The following is a 21,380-nucleotide window of genomic DNA, read 5'->3' as shown; positions in this document are numbered from 1 at the left end:
GGCCGTATGTTGATGGTATTTGTGAAAACTAAACGAAATCGGAATAAGTTTAGGTACAATTTCAAGCTGTTTCTGTTTTGGTACCCTGTGTCTCATTCGAGCACCCGGGTCTACGTCGAGTCAACGGCATGCATGCATGTGTGTTTGCTAATCGATCCTTCTTGACTGAGCATGAGCATGAGTTCGACTTTCCTTGGAGAGCGAACGCGAATTTCGTCTTGCTAATCCTCCGTAATTTATGTCAGATCTTTCTTCGTGCACGCATGCGCCGTGGCAACCATGACTGGAGAGTCCGAAACCCCAGCCCAGGATCTCTAGGACATGGCCTAGGCGCGGTAGGCCACCGGCCCAACATCGGTCAAAGCAGTACTGAAGTACCGCACCGTTGACATCTCCTTCGGTTTATTTTTCTAGTGCTGATAGCGAAGAGCGTAGATCTGTGCGAGCTTGATGCTGAACATTTCAAGCGTTATTTTCGAAAGAGTTGTTTGCCTTCATCAAGTTCGCCCTGTACCTGAGCCACAACTGCTGAACGGCTTGTACGTGACAGTTCGTACTTCAGTAGTATTGTTTGAGAAAAGACATTTCTTTGATCCTAAGAAGTTACGTTAGTTATGCAGTAACTCGATGTCGATCGTGATCAGTCCGCATTGCGAGTGAACTGTGGTCACGCGGACAGGCAGGAGTGGGAACAATGGCAGACAGGGTGCGCTATAACATAGCCTTCTTACTTTCCAATCTAGATGCATCCTTGATCTTGGAACTCTTGCTGGAGAATGATGTGCTGGACGTTGATGAATATGATGCTGCCTCCAGCAAGGAAAACGTGAAGTCTGATCTGACAAAGTACGTGGTGAGGCTGATGCTGAAGAAAACGGAGGAACAGGTGGATTCGTTCCTGAAGCTGATTCAACACAGCCAACCGGATGTTGCTAAACATGTCGCCAACACCATGGCAAAGCGACGCGATGCAACTGCCAATGGGGGAACTGACCGTCCGACGAAGACAAGGTCGGCAGATCATGAGCCAACACTTGGCTCGTCCTCCGGTAAGTGTTTACATACACTTGAAGTAGAATATGATCCATACTGGTTTACACACAAAATGACACACACACACATTGCTCTGTACATGTCACTCAGGTACAGTATCACAACAAAGATAATCTGGCGTTATCAGGTGGGGCGTCACTCAGGCATTGTTGGCCAAGTAAGAAAACTCAGAAATGAAACGAACACAAAAGAACACACTTGGGGCGCGTTCGAATTGTCACTCTTTGACTTTTTGAATAGTTTCGTTTTTCTGAAGAGGTGGCCTTATTGGCCTCTTCAGAAAAACGAAGCTCCTCGAAACTCCTCGAAACTCCACAACCTCATCCGATGGGAGAGGTGGATTAGTTCCGAAGAGTTTGGAATAGATGCGTCACGTAGTACGTGGAGATGGTCGAGCTGATCGGACGTCATCATCGCCATGACAATTCCACTGAAAAACTCTAAAATGATAGAAACCGTTCTAATGGGACACTTCAACTAATCTCTTTATAAAATTTGTTTGAACAGTTGATGAAGACAATTCGAACGCGGCCTTAGCTTATCGGCGAATTTTGTTGTTGTGAACCTTGGAAGGCAAAGTCAGTTTACCAATACCTTCAGTATGTGTCTATCAATGACCAGTGCACAGTGGACAGATAGTAGGTAGGTGCATGGGTGGGTAGGTGGGTGGGTAGGTAGGTGGGTGGGTGGGTGGGTAGGTAGTTAGGTGGGTGGGTGGGTACGTAGGCAGGTGGGTGGATGGGTAGAGAGGTGGGTGGGTGGGTGGGTGGGTAGATAGGTGGGTGGGTGGGTAGATAGGTGGGTAGGTAGGCGGGTGGGTGAGTGGGTAGATAGGTGGGTGGGTTGGTGGGTAGGGCAGATAGGTAGGTAGGTAGGTGGGTGGGTGGATAGGTAGGTAGGTTTTATTGTTTTACTAGGGGACTCCCAACAGGCCAAGGCATTTTACAAGTAACCTAGGAAAAGCCGGATTTGGTCTGTAATACAATCCCAGGAAAAGATACAGCTTGGCGGCATTGGTAGGATACCGTGTTACTCCACCCGAATATTCACAAGTAGTTCACAATCACACGTGTATACAGGTATTTGTATTTTAATTTTTCCACATCCCGTAGCATGTACTTCAAAATAGTTTCCAATCAAAGAGGAGGGGGTGGAACCCAACCATGGGTGAGAAGCATAAAGAAAATAAATTAATGAGAAAGAAAAGGTGTATGCGTTCACAGTACACACTGCACTGGTACGGCAACTGCTGTATGTATCACTACGGGATCGTGTTTGATTGGGAATAGGAACCGTACGCTGTTCAGCAAGCATCCTCAGACCAAGACCATACAACTTAAAGTACAGAATGCTACAGGTTCTGAGAGTTCAAGCACATCATCGGTTTCTATAAATATGAAGAGGAGCTTTCTTTGGAAATATCCACGCAACTCACTATATCTACTAATACGGTGTAGTCGAGAGCATTCTTCCAACATTGGGGAAAGTGTATTACGGTGTAAGTTCAACTGGGGCCATACACCCTCCCTTTCTTGTATTGGCTATGTATTATTATGTGCCATGAAGTGGAGACGATAAATAAATTTAAAAAATATAAGTCCATCCTTTTAAAGAGAGAGAGTTTCAAAAACTGTAATAGATTTGTGGTGGGCGGCAGATCATCTCTAAGTGTTAGTAATCCCAAGATCCTTTGCATACAGAAATGTGCGCCTACTGGTCATTTCACTTAGGCATACCACAGACCCAAAGCACAGACACATCAGGATGATGGAATACTCAGGTCTGGTATAGAAAGATTTCAGAAGCAAGAAGTAAAACTAAGAAAAAAACTACAAAAGCCAAACCCAGGTCAAACAGACAATTTTGCTTGAGCGGTAGTGGAGCCCCTATAAACAAAGCCTGTTGAAGCTCCAGTAAAACGGTAACCTGTCAAGGCGACCACTCGGAAAAGGAAACCACCTGTCCCAGACGACCACTTCAGCCAGGACCAAGGAATGCTATTTCCAGTTTAAAAAAAACACTGGATACGGAGACCACCTGGTTCCAGAGACCACGTTCTCTTGAGCGGTAGACAGGTTAGACAGGTTTCACTGTACATGTACTGGATCTCAGCTGATACAAAATACTCACCAGCTCCTAGCCAAGCTGATACAAAACACTCACCAGCTACTAGCCAAGCTGATACAAAACACTCACCAGCTACTAGCCAAGCTGATACAAAACACTCACCAGCTACTAGCCAAGCTGATACAAAACACTCACCAGCTACTAGCCAAGCTGATACAAAACACTCACCATCTCCTAGCCAAGCTGATACAAAACACTCACCAGCTACTAGCCAAGCTGATACAAAACACTCACCAGCTCCTAGCAAAGCTGATACAAAACACTCACCAGCTCCTAGCCAAGCTGATACAAAACACTCACCAGCTACTAGCCAAGCTGATACAAAACACTCACCAGCTCCTAGCCAAGCTGATACAAAACACTCACCAGCTACTAGCCAATCTGATACAAAACACTCACCAGCTACTAGCCAAGCTGATACAAAACACTCACCAGCTACTAGCCAAGCTGATACAAAACACTCACCAGCTACTAGCCAAGCTGATACAAAACACTCACCAGCTACTAGCCAAGCTGATACAAAACACTCACCAGCTCCTAGCCAAGCTGATACAAAACACTCACCAGCTCCTTGCCAAGCTGATACAAAACACTCACCAGCTACTAGCCAAGCTGGCAAACCTAACCTAGCTGAAGTCCAAAGAGAGCAGGGTAGGAAGAGGAGGGTCGAGCATGCAGCAGCAAGCAGAGAAAGAATAGAGGCCAGTAGGAACGAGCAGCACATTGGGCTGCAGAAATTAAATACAATGAAAGAAGCCAGTCAAAAAGCCAATGAGACAACTTAGACAAATTCTCAGATAGCGTACAGAGGTCTAGTCAGGATTTTATGCCAGCCGGCCAACGTTCTAGTTAAAATGCATCGTTCTGGGGGCTGTGCCCCCAGACCCCCCCCCCCCCCCCCCGTCAGTCATGTATCCACACAGACACACACACACACACACCACTACAAATCTTTCATTACAGCTTGCATCTCCTTTCGCTTCGTCCAATTATGGGCATTCATCAGGCAGTTGTGACAATGTGATTATAGGTAAATTAACAAAATATGAAAAAGGAAGCAAACAGCTACATGAGCATGGATCATGTGTTCACCAAGGTCATGTCTACATGCAGTGTACATTGGTCATCTGACAAGACCCAGCCTAGCCACAGCCGTGTACACCACCAGAAGCAGCTAACCATGACCCAACCTGTTAAATTTTACTGACGTACTCAAGTGCATACTCAAGTGCATTTGAGCTTAAGTGAAGAGCTAGCACTGAGCCTGAGTAGCCAGTGCTACGTACTGTACTGTACATACCTATGCCTAGGATATGGGTTGTACTCCACCAATGCACCATCTCGACTCAAGTGCTAGTGCAGTGCACTACAGTCTACATGGGTCAGCCGGCAGGTCGCCCTCCCAGCCGGCATTCTGCTGAGCCGGCTTTGGCTAGATCACTGGTGTATGAGAGATCTGTGGTAATGAAGAGCACAGGCAACACAGAGGTTGGCTTAGCCTAGTATAAGGTCACACGTTTTTACTTCTATGTTTCTCGTCACCCGCGCGTATTCGATTCTCGTCACCCGCGCGCATACGATTCAGGAGTCTGGAAGAGAAAAAAGACTGTGCTGCACTGTGGGGACCAGCACATGCACATATGCACCCTGGCCTGGCCTGCACGACACATGATGCAAAGTCAACCGGTTACTCCATGCAGTTTTTATTGCGCAATCTAGCTGCACGTGCACAGAAGCTCCTAACATGACTAGTTGCTAACTTTGGATGCTATTTTACACGGTGTATTGGTCAATTTTAGTATGAGCAAAGGTCTAGTACAAAAATTATTTTTCTGTCATTATTTTATTTTTTCCTTACGATTTTAGACTTTCGGGTGACGAGAAACATAGCAAAAAAGGCATGTTGCTAAATGTTCAAAAGGAAAGGAAACAGAAGTGCACCTGTTTTAGAGATCGATGAGAAAGTTTGGTAGTGGCATGTGACAGTTTGGCTATACTGCATGCGATAGTGCGCAAAGAGTACAATACTGGTGAGAAGTACGTGTAATATATATATATATACAAGGTCACAACATATTTCTACTCATACAGACTCTCCATTCACTATAGTTCTGTTTTCTACTTGTTGTCTTGGTAGATGCTACCATGATGATGCCTGGACAACAGAAAACGCAACAGTCAGTCCACACAGAGGGAGGTAGTGAGACTGATCAACAACTGTCCTCCAGCAGACATACAGCAACAGACAAACAAGCAACATCAGCTTTAGCAACAAGCAGTGCAACTAGTATGGGTACAACAATGAGTACTAGACTAACTACAGCTCAGGTTTCAAAAACATCATCACATTCAAGCAACTCATCTCTACCAGACCTGGACGAACACTTCACTGGCAGGGATGACATTGTTACAGAGATCAGTCGCAACATTCTCACAACAAAGTCCAAGTCATCATCTACACGAGTGCAGAGTCTTATGGCACCAGCTGGTTTTGGTAAGACGTCCGTAGCCATTGCTGTGGGACATGTATGTCGCAATGCTGGTTGTCGTGTGGAGTTCTTTGACTTACGCGGTGTAGCTGGTGTTGACACTGTCCAGGCAATGATTCAAAACCGACTCGAAACAAACCCGGCTTCATCTGAAACTACTGGCAAAGCAACGAAATCAACTGATGGCATGGATGATGATGGTGGCAAACATCACATGTTATGTATCCTAGACAATGCCGAGGATGCTTTGCAGGCTGGTGCTGATAAAGATCTCCAACTACAAGATGTCATCCAACGACTACTACGACAACAACACAACGCCCATGTCCTACTGACAAGTCGTGTTTACTTTGACCTACACGCTGCCCAGTTTAAACTACAACAACACCGTCTTGATGGTCTGACAAAGGTCTGTGCTGTTAGTCTTCTCCATGGTCTTTGTGTTGAAGGTAATGTGAGCATTGAAGATGCACAGAGGTTAGTGGATCGTTGTGGAAATGTCCCACTTGCTGTACGCATTACAGCTGGTCTTCTACAAGGTGGACGATTAACTCCAACCATGTTGTTATCGCTATTTCAGGAACTTGGTCTAGATGTGTTCAACGACGATGGTCTGAAACCGAATCATCGAATCCTGAAGCTGTTGGCATTAGCTTACAACACATTACAACAGGATGACAAGGAATCATTCCATGCTCTCTCTCAGCTGCGTTCATCGTTCACATCTGATTGCGCTTGTGGGATGGTGGGTTTGGCTGACACTAAGCCCAGTGTGGTTCATCTTGTACGTTTTGATCCTTTGATCAAGATTTGTTTCCTGGATTACAATGCGTATTTAAAACGCTACTCTTTGCAACCATTCATCGCCGAGTTTGGTCGTTATCAATGCCCTGAAGACAAGCAACGCCTATATCAACGGCGAATGTGCAAGCATTTCCTTAGTTTTGTGAAGGATGTTGATGGCTGCAGAGGTTGTGGTGCACACAAAGCAATGTATTGGAGTTTCCAACTGGTTCAGGAAAGCGTGAACATATGGAGTGCTTTTTCAGTTGTTGATCTATTGCCCGATGATGAACTTCTTCCTTTCTCTAGATTAGCGACATGTTCTGGTTTGTTTGTGGCTTTGGCTGGGAGAGCAACACTTGTTGCAGCGTTTGGAGACAGGGTTCGACGATTGCACAAGGCACCGCTATCCGTTCAAGTATTAGTTGACAGCCTTTGCGCCTCAGTCCTGTGTAGGATTACCAGTGCCGGTAAAGCAGCAGGTTCTGACATCAATTTTGACGATTTGGATCTCGAAGCCCAAAAGCTTCTGGAGAGATGTAAGCAGGAACAAACAGGAGAGCAGTCACAGCTGCAGCTGGCATTGATCCAACTTTCTCTTGAGTCATGCAGGATATCCATATGTCGGGTTATGAACTGCTTTGAAGGAAAATCTGAGCTCAGCCATGAAACACTATCCCGTCTGCAGGTGGTGTACCAGCGTGTTACAACAACACTGAGAATGGGTCTTGCAACAGGTGTCACTGAATGTGCCCTGAAACTCATTCAACTGTATTGTTCCACTCTGCTAAACAAGGATATACTCAATGTACAGGTGGTAGAAGACCTTGCTGAGAGAGTAATCCCATCTCGCTTCCTATCACAAGATGGTGCAGTCCCTTCATGTGCTGGAATGGACTACTTTCTGCTACAATGCATTGTTGTGATCCTGGGCAAGGTCATGTCAAGTTCCTGTAGCAGTGAGTGGATTATTTCACCATCATTGATTACAACACTGGGTATACAAATGTGCAAGTGGAAACATGTACCAACTGCTATCAGGCGCGAGGTCAATGCCAATGACGACTATACCACATTGCCAGTTTTTCGGTTACAACGGTACCTGTACTCCATGGATAATGACACAGTAACCACACTACTGTACCTGTACTTGGGTGATACGTACAACACCCAGTACATATCCTCGGTAGTAAATGGAAGGGCACACACAACTCCAACGGGTCTCACTCTACCAGCACAGCATCCCTACAACATTGTGATGGACTATGTCAGGAGATGGTGTAATGGCTCAAATCCAGCAGATCACACAACAGCACTAATTAACAACTGTAGCCAGAACAAGATACCTGATTTGGAAGTGATGCAGTCTTGTATACTGATGGCTAGAGCACTGCTCGATATTGAGGTAAGCTGGTACATGCAGTTTCAGTGGTATGCTCAAGTTACCCCAGTTTTCATCCACACTCCACACTCCATTCTGAAAGAACCCAGTGTACTGCAACCCAGTGTACTCAGTAATGATCTACTGTATAGTGTATGTCTCACTGAACCTCATTACTTGCTGAACACACAGGAGAATGTGAAAACTTCTAAGACATGGTAACTATGGAAATGGAATGCGTTTCTTTTTGCTATATCAGCCTGATTTGTACTTATTGTGCGATGTGTAGTCTATTTCGATTGTATGGGCTTCAGTTACGTTCTCTCTACGCTGTCGTTTGTTGTGTGTTTTGCTGTAGAATACGGTCTTTACAACTGTCGATAGTTCCAAACTCTTCCCGGCGTTGAAGTCATTGGTTAATGATCTCAGTGCTTGCCTGCCAAGCAATTGTGCAACTGGTCTCTCAGTGTCTGGAATTGTGCACTTACCACCACAAGCTGGAGACCTTTCTCTACTATACATCTCTATCCTTGCTGTCCTACGTCATCAATCCAAGAGACGCCAAGTGAGCATTGATCACCACATTGCACTACTGGAATGGTGTCCACGTGTAGCAGCATGTTTTGTCTGCTATGACCTGGACAACATCACAGCATGTCCTCGTTGTGGCATGGCTTACCTGTGTGGCAAACATCGTCTAACTGATGAACACCTAAGTGAACACAACCAACACTGTGCTATGCTGGCAGCACTCAGACATCGCATGTCGCAGTAAGTTAAGAGTGCTGTCTTCGGCTCACATGAGTGTAGTGAACCACAGCTGTGTCTGTGGAAGGCGCAGGCTTACACGGTGGTACTTGCGCCAGATCTTTGGTTTTGGCTAGGTCACAACATGGTTTGTTTGAATCGTCTATGTCTGCATTGCCAATTATGGGACCCTGGTTCCAAGTAACCCTGTGGCAATGGCTTCATGGGACAGTTGTCTGGTGTGCACATGTGTGTGCACGTGTGTGTGTGTGTGTATGTGTGTGTGTGTGTGTGTGTGTGTGTGCCAGCTAGTTCGGTTGGTAGGTACACTTATGCCTGATCGTGTTGGGTCTGTTGCCAACAGGCTCGGCTGCTTGAAGGTGTAATGTTGTACCTGCCACCTTTGTTGGTTCCAGGGTTCATATACTTTCTATTTGAAGTATACATACCTGTTAGCCATGGACTGCTTCTGGCTAGATTAACTCTTGTGTAATCAATGGTGCTAGGGAAGCTTTTATCAGATCCACTCTGATTTTGCCACTCACACTAGTAGCAAATATTACCTTCGCCGGGGCAGGGGTAACTGCAGTTGGATCCCGGGATGGATACCCTGATGCCGTCAATCCTTTTTCTGCACCTTGACCTCACCCACTTACTGAGGTGTGTGAGCCCATAAGTGGGGTCATTTTCAAGTCCACCCAGAGTTTTGGGGATTTCAGGGGGTGTCGGCCGTTGGGTGGTTCAATGACCAATTGAGTCATCTTTCCAAGATTCCTTTTGAGTGTCTCTCCCCTCTCCCAGGGGGTGGGGGGACTCACGTGACCAGTTTTGGCAGTGAGCAACAAGTACAGTACAATACAGTATGTGTGTGTGTGTGTGTGTGCGTGTGCAAGTTTCTGTGTGTGTCTGTGTGTGCATGTGTGTGTGCCCTTCATCGCCACTCGCGGAGGTTTGACAAGCCCCCGAGTGGATTCCATCACGCGCCATGGAATTTGTTGAAGAGAGGAGAGAGAGAAGGAGACGCCATCTGTTGCACTTTGGATGCTGGAATGTCAGGTCCCTGGTGGAGCGAGACGGAGCCATTGAGACGGCAAGCGTTTCTGGCCGAGTAGTTGAAAACAAAAAAATAAATCGTGTTGTGGCGGAACTACGGAGATTTGATATCGCCGCAGCAGGCCTGCAGGAGACTCACTGGTTTGGACAGGAAAGCTACGTCGTAGACGGTTTCACTATCCTCAGCTCTGGCCGTCCATCTCCTGGCGCAGACGACTCTCGCCGCCGAGGAGAAGGAGTCGCAATTGTTTTGGATCGTTGCGCTGCGAGCGCGTGGAGAGCTGGTGGCTGCGTCTGGAAGGCGGTGAGTTCTCGCGTTGTATCTGCCCGCCTACAGTTCGCCCTCGTTGATGGGTCAGCTAGGAGTTTCACTCTGGTTTGTGCCTACACCCCGACTTATGCGGCTAGTCGCACTGTGAAAGAAAAATTCTTTGACGATGTCCAAAGTGTATTGTAGGACGTTCCACCATCTGATTGTTGTATCGTACTTGGGGATTTCAACGCACGGGTCGGTTCAGGCCAAAGGGGCGATGAGTGGTCCGATGTGCGAGGCACTCACGGGTATAACACCATGAATGCATCAGGAGCTGAGCTACTGTCCTTTGCTGCTTTCAATCAACTGTGTATATGCAACACCTGGTTCCCTAAATGGAACATTTTCAAACACACCTGGCACTGCATAGATTTCATACTTGTGCGGCAAGACGACCGCCATCTATGCACCGATGTGGCCGTCATCCGGAGTGCTGAATGCGGCAGCGACCACCAACTGCTATATATGGTTCTGCAGCTTTCATCGCCGGTGCGGCGCGGGGCGCAGAGCAAGGATAGTGTCCGGCGCCGGTTTGAAGTTGCACAGCTAAAGGATCGTCGCACGTCTTCCCCTGAAGATCCTACGCCTACCGATATCTACCAGGCAGTGATCAAGGAGGAGATCGACCACAACTGGCTCGAGAATGCCAACATTAGTGAGAAATGGTCCTCTATCAAGTCCACCCTTGACACTGCTGCATCCACAGCCCTTGGATTTTCCAAACGGCGTCAGCCGCACTGATTCCAGGAAGCCCTGCCAAACATCCAACACCTACTGGACACGCGGAATGCAGCCTATGAGGATTGGCTTCGCCGTGGCCAGCAGCGAAACACTCCGTTTCATCAGGAGTTTAAGGCAGCCCGCTCGAACACACGCGCAGCAATCGACACGGCCAGAGTGGACTGGATCAAATCTAAAGCTCAGGCGGCCACCGACGCCCGTTTCAATGGCGCTGTCGTGTGGAAATGTATCCATGACCTCCAGTCTGCTGGGCGCGGCCTTCAACCACTACGGACAGCAGCGATCGTTGACGAGAACGGAAATATATGCACGTCACCGCGTGAGCAGGGACAGCGCTGGGGAAGGCACTTCTCTGGAGTGCTCAACGTCATGATCACTTGGACACCGAACGCGCTGAATGGTATCCCTCAACTACCGCTTGCCGAAGACCTCGCTGAACCTCCCACGCTGCGCGAAGTGTGCCGCGCCGTTGCTCGCTTGAAGAATGGCAAGGCTGCTGGAGCCTCGGGCGTCTTGCAGGAGATGGTGAAGGCAGGGGGTGAGTCGCTGAACAACAAGCTTGTGGAGCTATTCGGAGATGTGTGGCGTGCCGGCCAAGTGCCGCAGGAGTGGGTAGACGCTACCCTAGTGCCAATTCCGAAGAAAGGGACCTGACCCGATGCGACAACTGGCGTGGCATCGCGCTGCTCGATGTTGTCGGCAAGGTCCTGGCGAGTCTCATTCAGACGAGACTCCAGGGCCTGGCCAGCAGCTTCCTCCCGGAATCACAATGCGGCTTTCGGCGAGGCAGATCCTGCACGGACATGGTGTTCGGCGTACGTCAGCTGCTCGAGAAGTCCATCGAGCATACAGCCAAGGGTTTCTTCGTCTTCTTTGACCTGAAGAAGGCCTACGACTCCGTGCCCCGTGAGTGCTCTCCCGTGCTGGTGTCCCTCCCCCCATGCTTGCAGTCATCCGGTCTTTCTACCATGAGATGTCTGTAGTAGTGCGCGTGAGTGGCACAGACGTGGATCCGTTTAGCGTCACCAACGGCTTGCGGCAAGGCTGCACAATGGCTCCTGTCCTCTTCAACATCTTCATGTGGGCAGTAGTCACCAAGTGGCAACAGAGGGTCAGAGGTATTCCTGGAGTTGGTTTCGAGTTCAGCTACCACTATGGTGAGGGTCAACTATATCGCAAGGCACGCCGGGCTGACACCGCTGTCACCGCCCTAGAGGCACAGTTCGCGGACAAATCCTCCCTGTTTGCAACATCGCGTGCTGGTGCTGAGATTGCCTTGGACCTGTTCAACTCGACCGCTTCGGAGTTCGGCCTCACCGTGTGCGCGACCAAAACCAAGTTCTTGGTTGCGGGAGCTGGCGTCACGGCTGCGGACCAGGCGCCCATACAGCTGGCCGGTGTGGACATTGAGTGTGTGCCGGAGTTCAAGTACCTGGGGTGTATCATCCACTGTGGCGGCCGATCTTCGCAGGATATCAGCGCTCGGGTGGCAAGTGCGTCCCGGGCTTGTGGTGCTCTGCAGCAATCTGTTTTCAGGAACAAGAACTTAGATACGAACTTAGAAGTTGCGACTTCGGCGGTAATGTCATGAAGTTGGTTGCTCCAACGAGGAGCACACGCTTCTTGCCGAACTTGACACTTGACTGACTCACGACTGCCATCCGGAGCACACCAGGAGCACGTCGCACCTTCCGCTCGGCAAACCTGAAAGAAAGCACCACTCCCTGCTCAATACACAGTGTTTCGGGGAATTCACCCCTCATCAGGGAGTGGTGCTTTCTTTCAGGTTTGCCGAGCGGAAGGTGCGACGTGCTCCTGGTGTGCTCCGGATGGCAGTCGTGAGTCAGTCAAGTGTCAAGTTCGGCAAGAAGCGTGTGCTCCTCGTTGGAGCAACCAACTTTAAGAACTTAGATCTTCATATTAAACGCTGTGTGTTTAATGCTTGTGTCCTGTCTCTGCTCCTGTATGGGTCCGAGAGCTGGACGCCGCTGAAGCAGGACCTCCGTCGCATGTCTGTCTTCCACATGCGATGCGTGCGGTCAATATTGGGCATCACACGCCATCGTTGCTGGGATGACAACATATCCAACAACCAGCTGCTTGAGTGGTGGGGTGACTCTGAAACCATCGTCACCAAGGTTCAGCATCGGTGCCTCGAGTGGCTAGGCCATGTCGCCCGCATGGACGACGTGCGATTGCCCAAACAGTTGCTGTTCGGCACCCTGCCATCTCGTCGCCCGGCACATGGCCCACGTCGGCGGTGGAAAGACTGCGCTGTAAAGGACCTTCGCTCCCGAGACCTTGAAGCGGACTGGTACAGAGTGGCCTGTGACTCTCGCCCAGACTGGAGGTTGGCTTACACCTCTGATGCCCCGGATCCCCTCGTACCGGCACCGGTGACTTGTTTCACATGCGCCCGGCACTTCGCACGTCAGGGTGACCTCGCTAGGCACAAGTGCACGGCTGAACGGCAGAAGCCGGTTTCGGAGCAGAGAGGTGCATGTCAGTGCCCTCGGTGTCATCGTTGGTTCCGGAGCCGCGGAGGCTTGGCTGTGCATCGTTGCTCCGCTTCTACCTCGTGCCCAGTACCGACCGAACCAGCTGCTATTGTCACCGGTGACACTATCGCTCGGAGGTGCTGCAATGCTCACTGTGGCACCTGCATTCGTTGTTTCCGCTCAACCCAGGGACGCAACCGCCATCGCTGTTCAACGCACTGCCACCGACCAACGGCCAGAGAATGGGACAAGTTCCCGCATATGTGTATCTGCTCTCGCCGGTTCCGACTAGTCTCGCATCTGGAGCGCCATCGGGTGGCGTGCTCTTTCTCTCTCTCTCTGCTGCCCCTCCGGGGCCCACGTGACCCTAGTGGTAGTGGCTCTACAGGACAGGACAGGACAGGTGTGTGTGTGCGTGTGTGTGTGTGTGTGTGTGTGTGTGTGTGTGCGCGCGCGCGCGTGCGTGCGTGTTCGTGTGTATGTGTGTGCGTGTACATATAATGTGCATCTTCAAGAGTGGGTGATTGTGTGCTTGTACCATTGAGTTCCGTTGGTGGGTGCACTCACAGAAGAACGTTCCTGTCCCAGGACCATATACTCCCTATAATCTGAGTTTGCAATGTGCAGCCCACACTAGTATCAAGCATTAACTTCACTGGGGCAGGGTACATGCAGGTGGAACTCGAGACGCGGATCCCCTCATGCCAACCTCTTTCTTCACCTTGGTCTCACGGGCCCGCTTTTTGCGATGTGAGTGAGATCATATCCAGCTCCAGCCAGAGTTTAGGGATTGCAAGGTGTGTTGGCTGTTGGGTGGGGCAATAACCAATGGAGTCACTTTTGTAGGACTCCTTTCTTGTATCTTTCTATCCTTTCCCGGAGAGACTAACATGGCCATTCCATGCCATTCGCATCTCTTAAAGGAGTTCACAGGTTTCAGAGTTGTCATTGTGTGTGTTTTATGTGTGGACTTGTGTACATGTCCGCTGTGTGCGCATCTGCATGCATGCATGTGTGTTTGTGTGCCGACATGTACGTGTGTTCTGTGTATGTGTGCACATGCATGCATGTGTGTGCGTGTGTGCGTGTGTGTGTGTGTGTGTGCGTGTGTGTGTGTGTGCGTGTGTGTGTGCGTGTGTGTGCGTGTGTGTACATGTGATTCCCCCGTTGTACACTCTACAGGGCTAGCTGAGCTTCTGAAGATCTCTAGTGGATAGTGTTTAGCGGTTGAGATTGGTGAAAGTGACCAGCACTGGACAGGGATCATTTCAAGAAGCTACTGCAGTAAGAGATACTCCAACAGCACACTACCTGTCATTGATCACAACACTGTGACATCACTTGTATAGACATGATGTATACAGATTGTCTATGACACAAACTGTTGTGTTACTATGTAGATATAATGATCAACTGAACTACATGTACTGTCTAGTCCAGTCTACTACAGTATCAGTTTTAATGAACGTTAGCGCATGCGGTGTATTCTGCATTGCCCAACAGAGTCTCTTGCGCGCTCGCTGCAAGTATTCGAAGTCCACAGTTCCCGATTTCCTTTCTTGTTGTGTCTGCACTTACAGTGGATTTCTTTCTCAACCCACACACTCACCCATCCACCCATCCATTCCACTTTTGTGATCATGACCGTTATTTGTTCATATTGAAGAAAGTTGAGACTTGACTTTTCACACAGTCATGTATGTATGTACCAGTACCTGTGTCGTCTCGGAAGGTTGAGAACGAACTGCCTCTTCTATCCTCGCCACGCCACACCTCAAAACGAACTAGTCAGTGGTTTTTCTCTAGAGCTAGAGAGAGAGCTTTTCATAGTTTACTTCAAGCGGCGACGGAAGAACTCATAATGGAGAACTAACACTGACAACGAATGACTGACGACTGTCAACAAACGTCTGACTCTGACAACGAATGACTGACAACTGACGACGAACGTCGGACAACTGACTCTGACAACGAACGTCTGACAACTGACGACGACCGTCGGACAACTGACGACGACATGGCAAAAGGAAAACATGATATCAGAAATTGGTGCCCTCGTCAGCACAAAAAGGTGGTGTACTCAGCACAAAAATGTGCACGTGTCAACAACAAAGCAGCGCAGCAGCATGTACAGGTCAGCAACAAAGCAGCGCAGCAGCATGTACGGGTCAGCAGCACAGAGACACAAATACAGCAGCAGCTACGACGAAGAGACAACACGTGCAGCCACATGTACACACAGAGACACAAATACAGCAGCAGCTACGACGAAGAGATAACACGTGCAGGCGCAGGTACAACACTATCCCCTACCAAAAAAAGACATCCACTCCTGTGGATGGAAGCAAAAGTGAAGTGTATAAAAAACGGAAGGAGACAGACCGGAGAAGAAGACAGAAAGACAGGGGAAATGAAATATGAAGCAACATAAACAGGCGACAATAAAACACAAAAGAGGTGGGCCACAACTGTTGAACGCATGACGAGTAGGCCAGGAGGGTTAACACCAGTCGGGAGCCCCGCAAAACTGTGCACCAATCAACGGAACCTGCAAGCAACAGATTTTGCAAAGGACCCCGGCTGGCGAGCTGTTCGACCTGTGTTTGTCCCTTTGGATCTTTTATTCTTAGAACAGCACCAACCTAGTACGCCACCCATCCACCAGTCATGACAAAACAAAAGTACAAATGCATGAGAAAACAGGTTATGCCGACGGACCCAGCGACGCTTCCAGGAGCGGCGAGACCGACAGTACGCACCGACCGAGAAGACTGGGGCAGCAGGACGCACACTGGCCGGCTGTCCGAAAACCGATGGCGCTACAGAAACTCCGAGAATCACAGGACACACACAGAAAGAGAGAAGGACTGACGCAAACATCTCAGCCATCACCAAAAATCAGTAAAGCACACGAAGGAAGGGAAGAACAGCCAGGAAGAACACGTCGATTGAAACAGGAACAATTAATCAGTGAGGACACCATTGAGGACACACAAACAAATCGGTTACCAATACGCAAAAGATAATGAAGAAAAACCACAGGGCGCTACCCTGAATAACCACAGGTCTCTAACCTGAAAAAACCCACAGGGATTGAACCTGAAAAAACCACAGGGATTGAACCTGAATAACACGGAACTTATAGTACATCCGCTCACAAAACCGAAAAACCGAAGAAAAAAAACTGTCCGGCACCGACTGGGACGCACAAGGGCCAGCCAGCAACACACGGAAACCATAACACCCGCAAGGCAAACCGATACAAAAAAGCGCAGGATCCCTGCAGACCACCAAGCAGACCGTGGCTCACCATGATCAGACGCCCACCCAGACGAACTAGAGAAACCCACATGCCGAAACACAATTATTACAAAACCATACGCTCACAAACAAAATTCAACCTGGATCAAGAACGAGAATCCTACATGAAGTTCACACCTCCCACCAAACCGGAAGCCAACAGCTTTCCTACTTTGTTGACAGTGCATGGCCGAGCCTGACAGTGACAATGCTCTACACCATGTACACAGAACATGGAGAAACTACTACTAAAACGGTAAAAACACGAAACAAAACAATATGGATCGACTACATACGAGGCAGCACCTCGAGAACGTTCAGGTGGACATCTAAACAAATCACGCGACACAGTCACACTATCGGAGCAGTCCGACGGCAACTCCGTGACAAGCACAAGTGCACAACACAAGACGAGATCAAAGCTACCCATGCTGAATGCACGACGAACATGCAAACACAAGTTCCAGATTCGAACGAGTAGCGCACGAACAGAAGTTTGAAATTTTCATACACAACAGTACAGTACAGGGTAGTCAGAGCGACACAACTAACACAACGGGGCGAACTTCCAACGAGCAGCAAGACTACACTACGAGTACACACTCGAACACGAGAGAACAAGGTTCCACGGAATTCCTGCAGGGACCCGAGTCACCCGACGCAAAACAATTATTTGAAAATTCGAAATCGAATACAAGGTACGGCAACATTGCAACACATTACGCAGAGCAGACAATTACAAAGGCATGCTCACCTGAGTAGGAGCTCCGAGGATCTAGGAAAGGGTTGAACAGACGCAGCAAAGCGGAGCCATGGCGAGAACGCGAAGAGGAAAACGAAAAACACCGGCCGGAGAGCGACGAGCTTCAGGGTCGTGGGTTCGATTAGTTGGGCGCCAAATGTCGTCTCGGAAGGTTGAGAACGAACTGCCTCTTCTATCCTCGCCACGCCACACCTCAAAACGAACTAGTCAGTGGTTTTTCTCTAGAGCTAGAGAGAGAGCTTTTCATAGTTTACTTCAAGCGGCGACGGAAGAACTCATAATGGAGAACTAACACTGACAACGAATGACTGACGACTGTCAACAAACGTCTGACTCTGACAACGAATGACTGACAACTGACGACGAACGTCGGACAACTGACTCTGACAACGAACGTCTGACAACTGACGACGACCGTCGGACAACTGACGACGACATGGCAAAAGGAAAACATGATATCAGAAATTGGTGCCCTCGTCAGCACAAAAAGGTGGTGTACTCAGCACAAAAATGTGCACGTGTCAACAACAAAGCAGCGCAGCAGCATGTACAGGTCAGCAACAAAGCAGCGCAGCAGCATGTACGGGTCAGCAGCACAGAGACACAAATACAGCAGCAGCTACGACGAAGAGACAACACGTGCAGCCACATGTACACACAGAGACACAAATACAGCAGCAGCTACGACGAAGAGATAACACGTGCAGGCGCAGGTACAACACCTGCCTACACATGTGTTCATGCATAACTACCAGATATTGCTATGATCAATGCTTGCTAACACTGTGCAGCTCCCCAAGCTAAAACCAAGGTGTGTGCCTACACTCTAGTAGCATGCATCCATCTGCATTGTGCACATGCGTACAATTATATTATCCTCTGGCTTGCAGTGTCCCTCGTTCTCTGGCTCTTGCGCAGATGCTGCCATTTTTAGTCCCCGGCCCCACCTCCCGGCAATATTTGTAACGCTGTCACACTCGTATCGGAGCCCCAGCCAACCATTTTGACTTTTGTCGGCTATTTGTTACGCATACTGGAAATCAGGACTATAATGAATACTGTAATGTCGCGTATAATAGCAGGTGCGTACGGCCGTATAAGCCGGGATTCAAACCATGCTTCTATTCAAGTTATGCTTACATTCGAAACATGCTTCTATGTCAACATCTTCAGTTTACACTGTGCAGTGCACATTGTCACGCACCTGTATGTAGTGTGCAAGTACATGATACATGCATGCTTTTATTCAAATCATGCTTCTGTGTCATGGAACGCTTCGTAAAATCGGCTTCTGTTCGAGTCATGCTTTTATACGCCGCGACACTACAGTATGAACAGCTCGCATATTGCTCAGAATTGAGCTCTACGCATCGGTGAGTGAAAAGGTTCCATTTGCCAAAAATGTTGTATGCAAAAAATTCCGTACATTCCACCTAAAACTTACTCACATGCAAAATATTCAGGAGCAAACTGCTACCCTACTACCCGCTCTTATTACGTGTAACACCCGTACCCTACTACCCGAAGACTCTCCTATTTAAAATGATTCAAGTTTTGCGCCTCCTAGGCATACAAAATATTCCCGATTCACTCATACAGTGTTATTGTCTCAGTTGATGTGTGCTCATTCATTTTGGCTTTTAACCAGGGAGTCGTAAAATACCGGTAATTTTGGACTCCCTGTTTGTAACATATAAAATAATTTTGAAAGGGCAGTCGTCTGTAGCCAGCCTATTGCATGCAAACCTACCCAGTCTGATACTTTCTGTCACCATCCGAGTCATTAGCAGACAGTCTGTCTGGTCACCCTACCGACAATAGGCCAACATTATAATTAGGGCTCAAACGGTCACGGTTTTACCCCCAACGGTTAACTGCTAAGCTAACGGTCGGCTTAACGGTTATAACCTATAAGCCACGGCAATCCTGCGGACTCTTTTTTAACCGTATATTTGACTATACTTCTTCAAAAAATGTACCCTATTCAGTACAACGCACACATGATTGTATATTCTCTTGCATGCTCATTCATACATACTCTCACACGAAGAGACCAGATATGACCGAGTTGACAGCCCAGAAATTGCGTACGCGTGCGACAGCCTGCATACTTTGCAACGACCTGATACTTGAAAAATTGACTGAAAAGTTACTGCGTATTAACCGTTATCTTTATCGGTTAACCGTTAATTCTTCGTAACCGGTCTGCAACCGGTTAATCGGACTAACCGTTTGAGCCCTAATTATAATAAACATATATGGAATCCAACCACGTGAATCAAGTAGAGTGCTTTGCTGCTCAAAGAAATCCGATCATGCAAGTCACGTACGTACCAGCCTCCCAGGCATTATGCAGCCCTAGACCTGCGAACACTGGGATGTTCACTGGTGAACGGTGCAAAGACTTTTAAAAGTGACTCCCTGTACTTCAGTGAGCAGTACATGTCCTAGTAGTAGTACTGTACATGCCAGTACAGGCCAGTACAGGGTGCTATGCAGCGCCAGACCAGACCTGTGTGAACACTGTGCTGCGCACAGGTGCAGGGCATTGACTTGAATCACGCAACCGAATTTCATCGAGCAGTAGCTAGCATTGTACATCCACTTCACCTGGCCGAATAAACCCTTGGCACAGGTCACTGAGGTCAGGTAAACACGGGTCGGTTCAGGTCGCGTCGGTGCACAGCAGGTAACCATGGCAACTGTGGCTGCGCAATGGTACAAGAAAAACTAGAGCAGCAAGACTAGGACAAGCTGAGAACCAAGACCATTCACAGCAAGACTAGGACAAACTGAGAACAAAGACCATTCACAGCAAAAAAAAGCTCTAACTCCGTTCCCTCCTCCATTCACTTTGTTGACTCTGATAACTTTTTATCGTGCATACTTTTCCCCGTAATCCCCAGTTATCTACCCCCCCCCCCTGCGTATTTTCTGTAATTTTTTTGTTTTTGTGGAGCGCTTGGGTTGCAATGAAATCGAGACTCTATGGTCGGTCAAGCTGCCCCTGCCTCTCCCCCACTCCTGCCATTCCATATGTCTCATCGCTGGCTTGCTGCTTTGTGCCGTCAAATGGTGTGGTTTTTTTTGTAAAACAAAAAAAAACAAAAAAAAACAAACAGGAAGGCTAGGACAAGCTGAGAACCAAGACCATTCACAGCAAGGATAGGACAAGCTGACAACAAAGACCATTCAGCTGCAATGCATAACAACTGTATCAAGCATCAAGCACAACAACACTGTGCTTACTGACTTGTTGTAAGAGTTTGTGTGTGAACGCTGTTCAACACGGTAGTTTCATCTGCTGCTCACAAACATACTGATTCACAGGATACTTGAAAAATAGGAGAAAATGATGTAAGTTTAGGACGGATGGATGAGTGAAAGCCTGCATTCAGCTCGCTCTGCTGCGAGAATGGGAAAACGTGATGAAAACAATAAAAAACAGCGTAGTGGCAGGTCACGGTATTTACTCCTGTAGAGCATACAGACCCGAGGCTGCCACACTATAATCAGTGCGACATCCGCGCTTGCACGTACAGTATGTATAAATACAAAAAAAGTTCACACGCACGCACGCACGCACACACGCACACACACGCACACACACACACACACACACACAGCACACGTACATACAGATATGCAATGATCAAGTACAGGACGCGAAAAACCAACATAAACTGGGAGCATAACGGGTGAAAACCTAACAACATCAGACTATACCTAAATAGAGATAAACAAGAAGCAAGCAAGGAAGTACTAATACAACACACCTATTTATAATATATCCACTTGCAAGGACCCTTGTACAACATACCGTGACCAGTGTTCTTGATGGCAATCTATCTGTAACTTTGCTGTACAGAAGATGCGGATGGGCTGCTCTGAGTATTGTTTGGATTACAGTGACATCTTTGTGCCAACGAGACTGACGGCGGCAGCACGTCTGGTCTTGTTCAATTGCTTGCCTTGTTTATGCTTCAACTGCTGCTTCTCAAACCGATCAGGCTCTTTCTTGCCCTAGACAGACAGACACAAACATGCACAACCATGCACATACATCCACATGCAAACACACACACACACACACACAGACACAGACAGCACGCACGGGTGCGTTGATCAGACA

The 21,380-nt window shown here is 48.3% G+C and overlaps 2 protein-coding genes and 1 long non-coding RNA gene across 4 annotated transcripts in view; 1 reads left to right on the top strand and 2 right to left on the bottom strand.

Annotated features, from left to right (window-relative positions):
- Nucleotides 1-395: 395 nt before the first annotated feature.
- On the top strand, nt 396-14,897 carry LOC135813297 (uncharacterized). The gene is made up of 4 exons (XM_065326414.1): nt 396-1,049; nt 5,318-7,857; nt 8,192-8,604; nt 14,368-14,897. The coding sequence occupies exons 1-4, from the start codon at nt 695-697 to the stop codon at nt 14,375-14,377; spliced, it is 3,318 nt and encodes a 1,105-aa protein (XP_065182486.1). The 5' UTR covers nt 396-694; the 3' UTR covers nt 14,378-14,897.
- Nucleotides 14,898-14,977: 80 nt separating this feature from the next.
- On the bottom strand, nt 14,978-17,730 carry LOC135813313 (uncharacterized). Its single transcript, XR_010553014.1, has 2 exons — nt 17,240-17,730; nt 14,978-16,013 (listed from the first exon to the last, which is right to left on the bottom strand). It is a non-coding gene; the product is annotated as an uncharacterized LOC135813313 (long non-coding RNA).
- Nucleotides 17,731-20,304: 2,574 nt separating this feature from the next.
- Nucleotides 20,305-21,380, bottom strand: part of LOC135806840 (protein IWS1 homolog) — a 5,084-nt gene continuing 4,008 nt past the window's right edge. For both annotated transcript variants that reach the window (XM_065321027.1, XM_065321028.1), the window contains exon 3: nt 20,305-21,271. In XM_065321027.1, coding sequence (XP_065177099.1) covers nt 21,152-21,271 — 120 coding nt within the window. In that variant the 3' untranslated portion in view covers nt 20,305-21,151. The remainder of the gene's footprint in view (nt 21,272-21,380) is intronic.

The sequence above is a fragment of the Sycon ciliatum genome, chromosome 1 (genome assembly GCF_964019385.1).
Source record: "Sycon ciliatum chromosome 1, ocSycCili1.1, whole genome shotgun sequence".
Lineage (NCBI taxonomy): Eukaryota > Metazoa > Porifera > Calcarea > Leucosolenida > Sycettidae > Sycon > Sycon ciliatum.
Note: the sequence above shows the minus strand (reverse complement) of the source record. Positions and strands in the feature narration are given on the sequence as shown.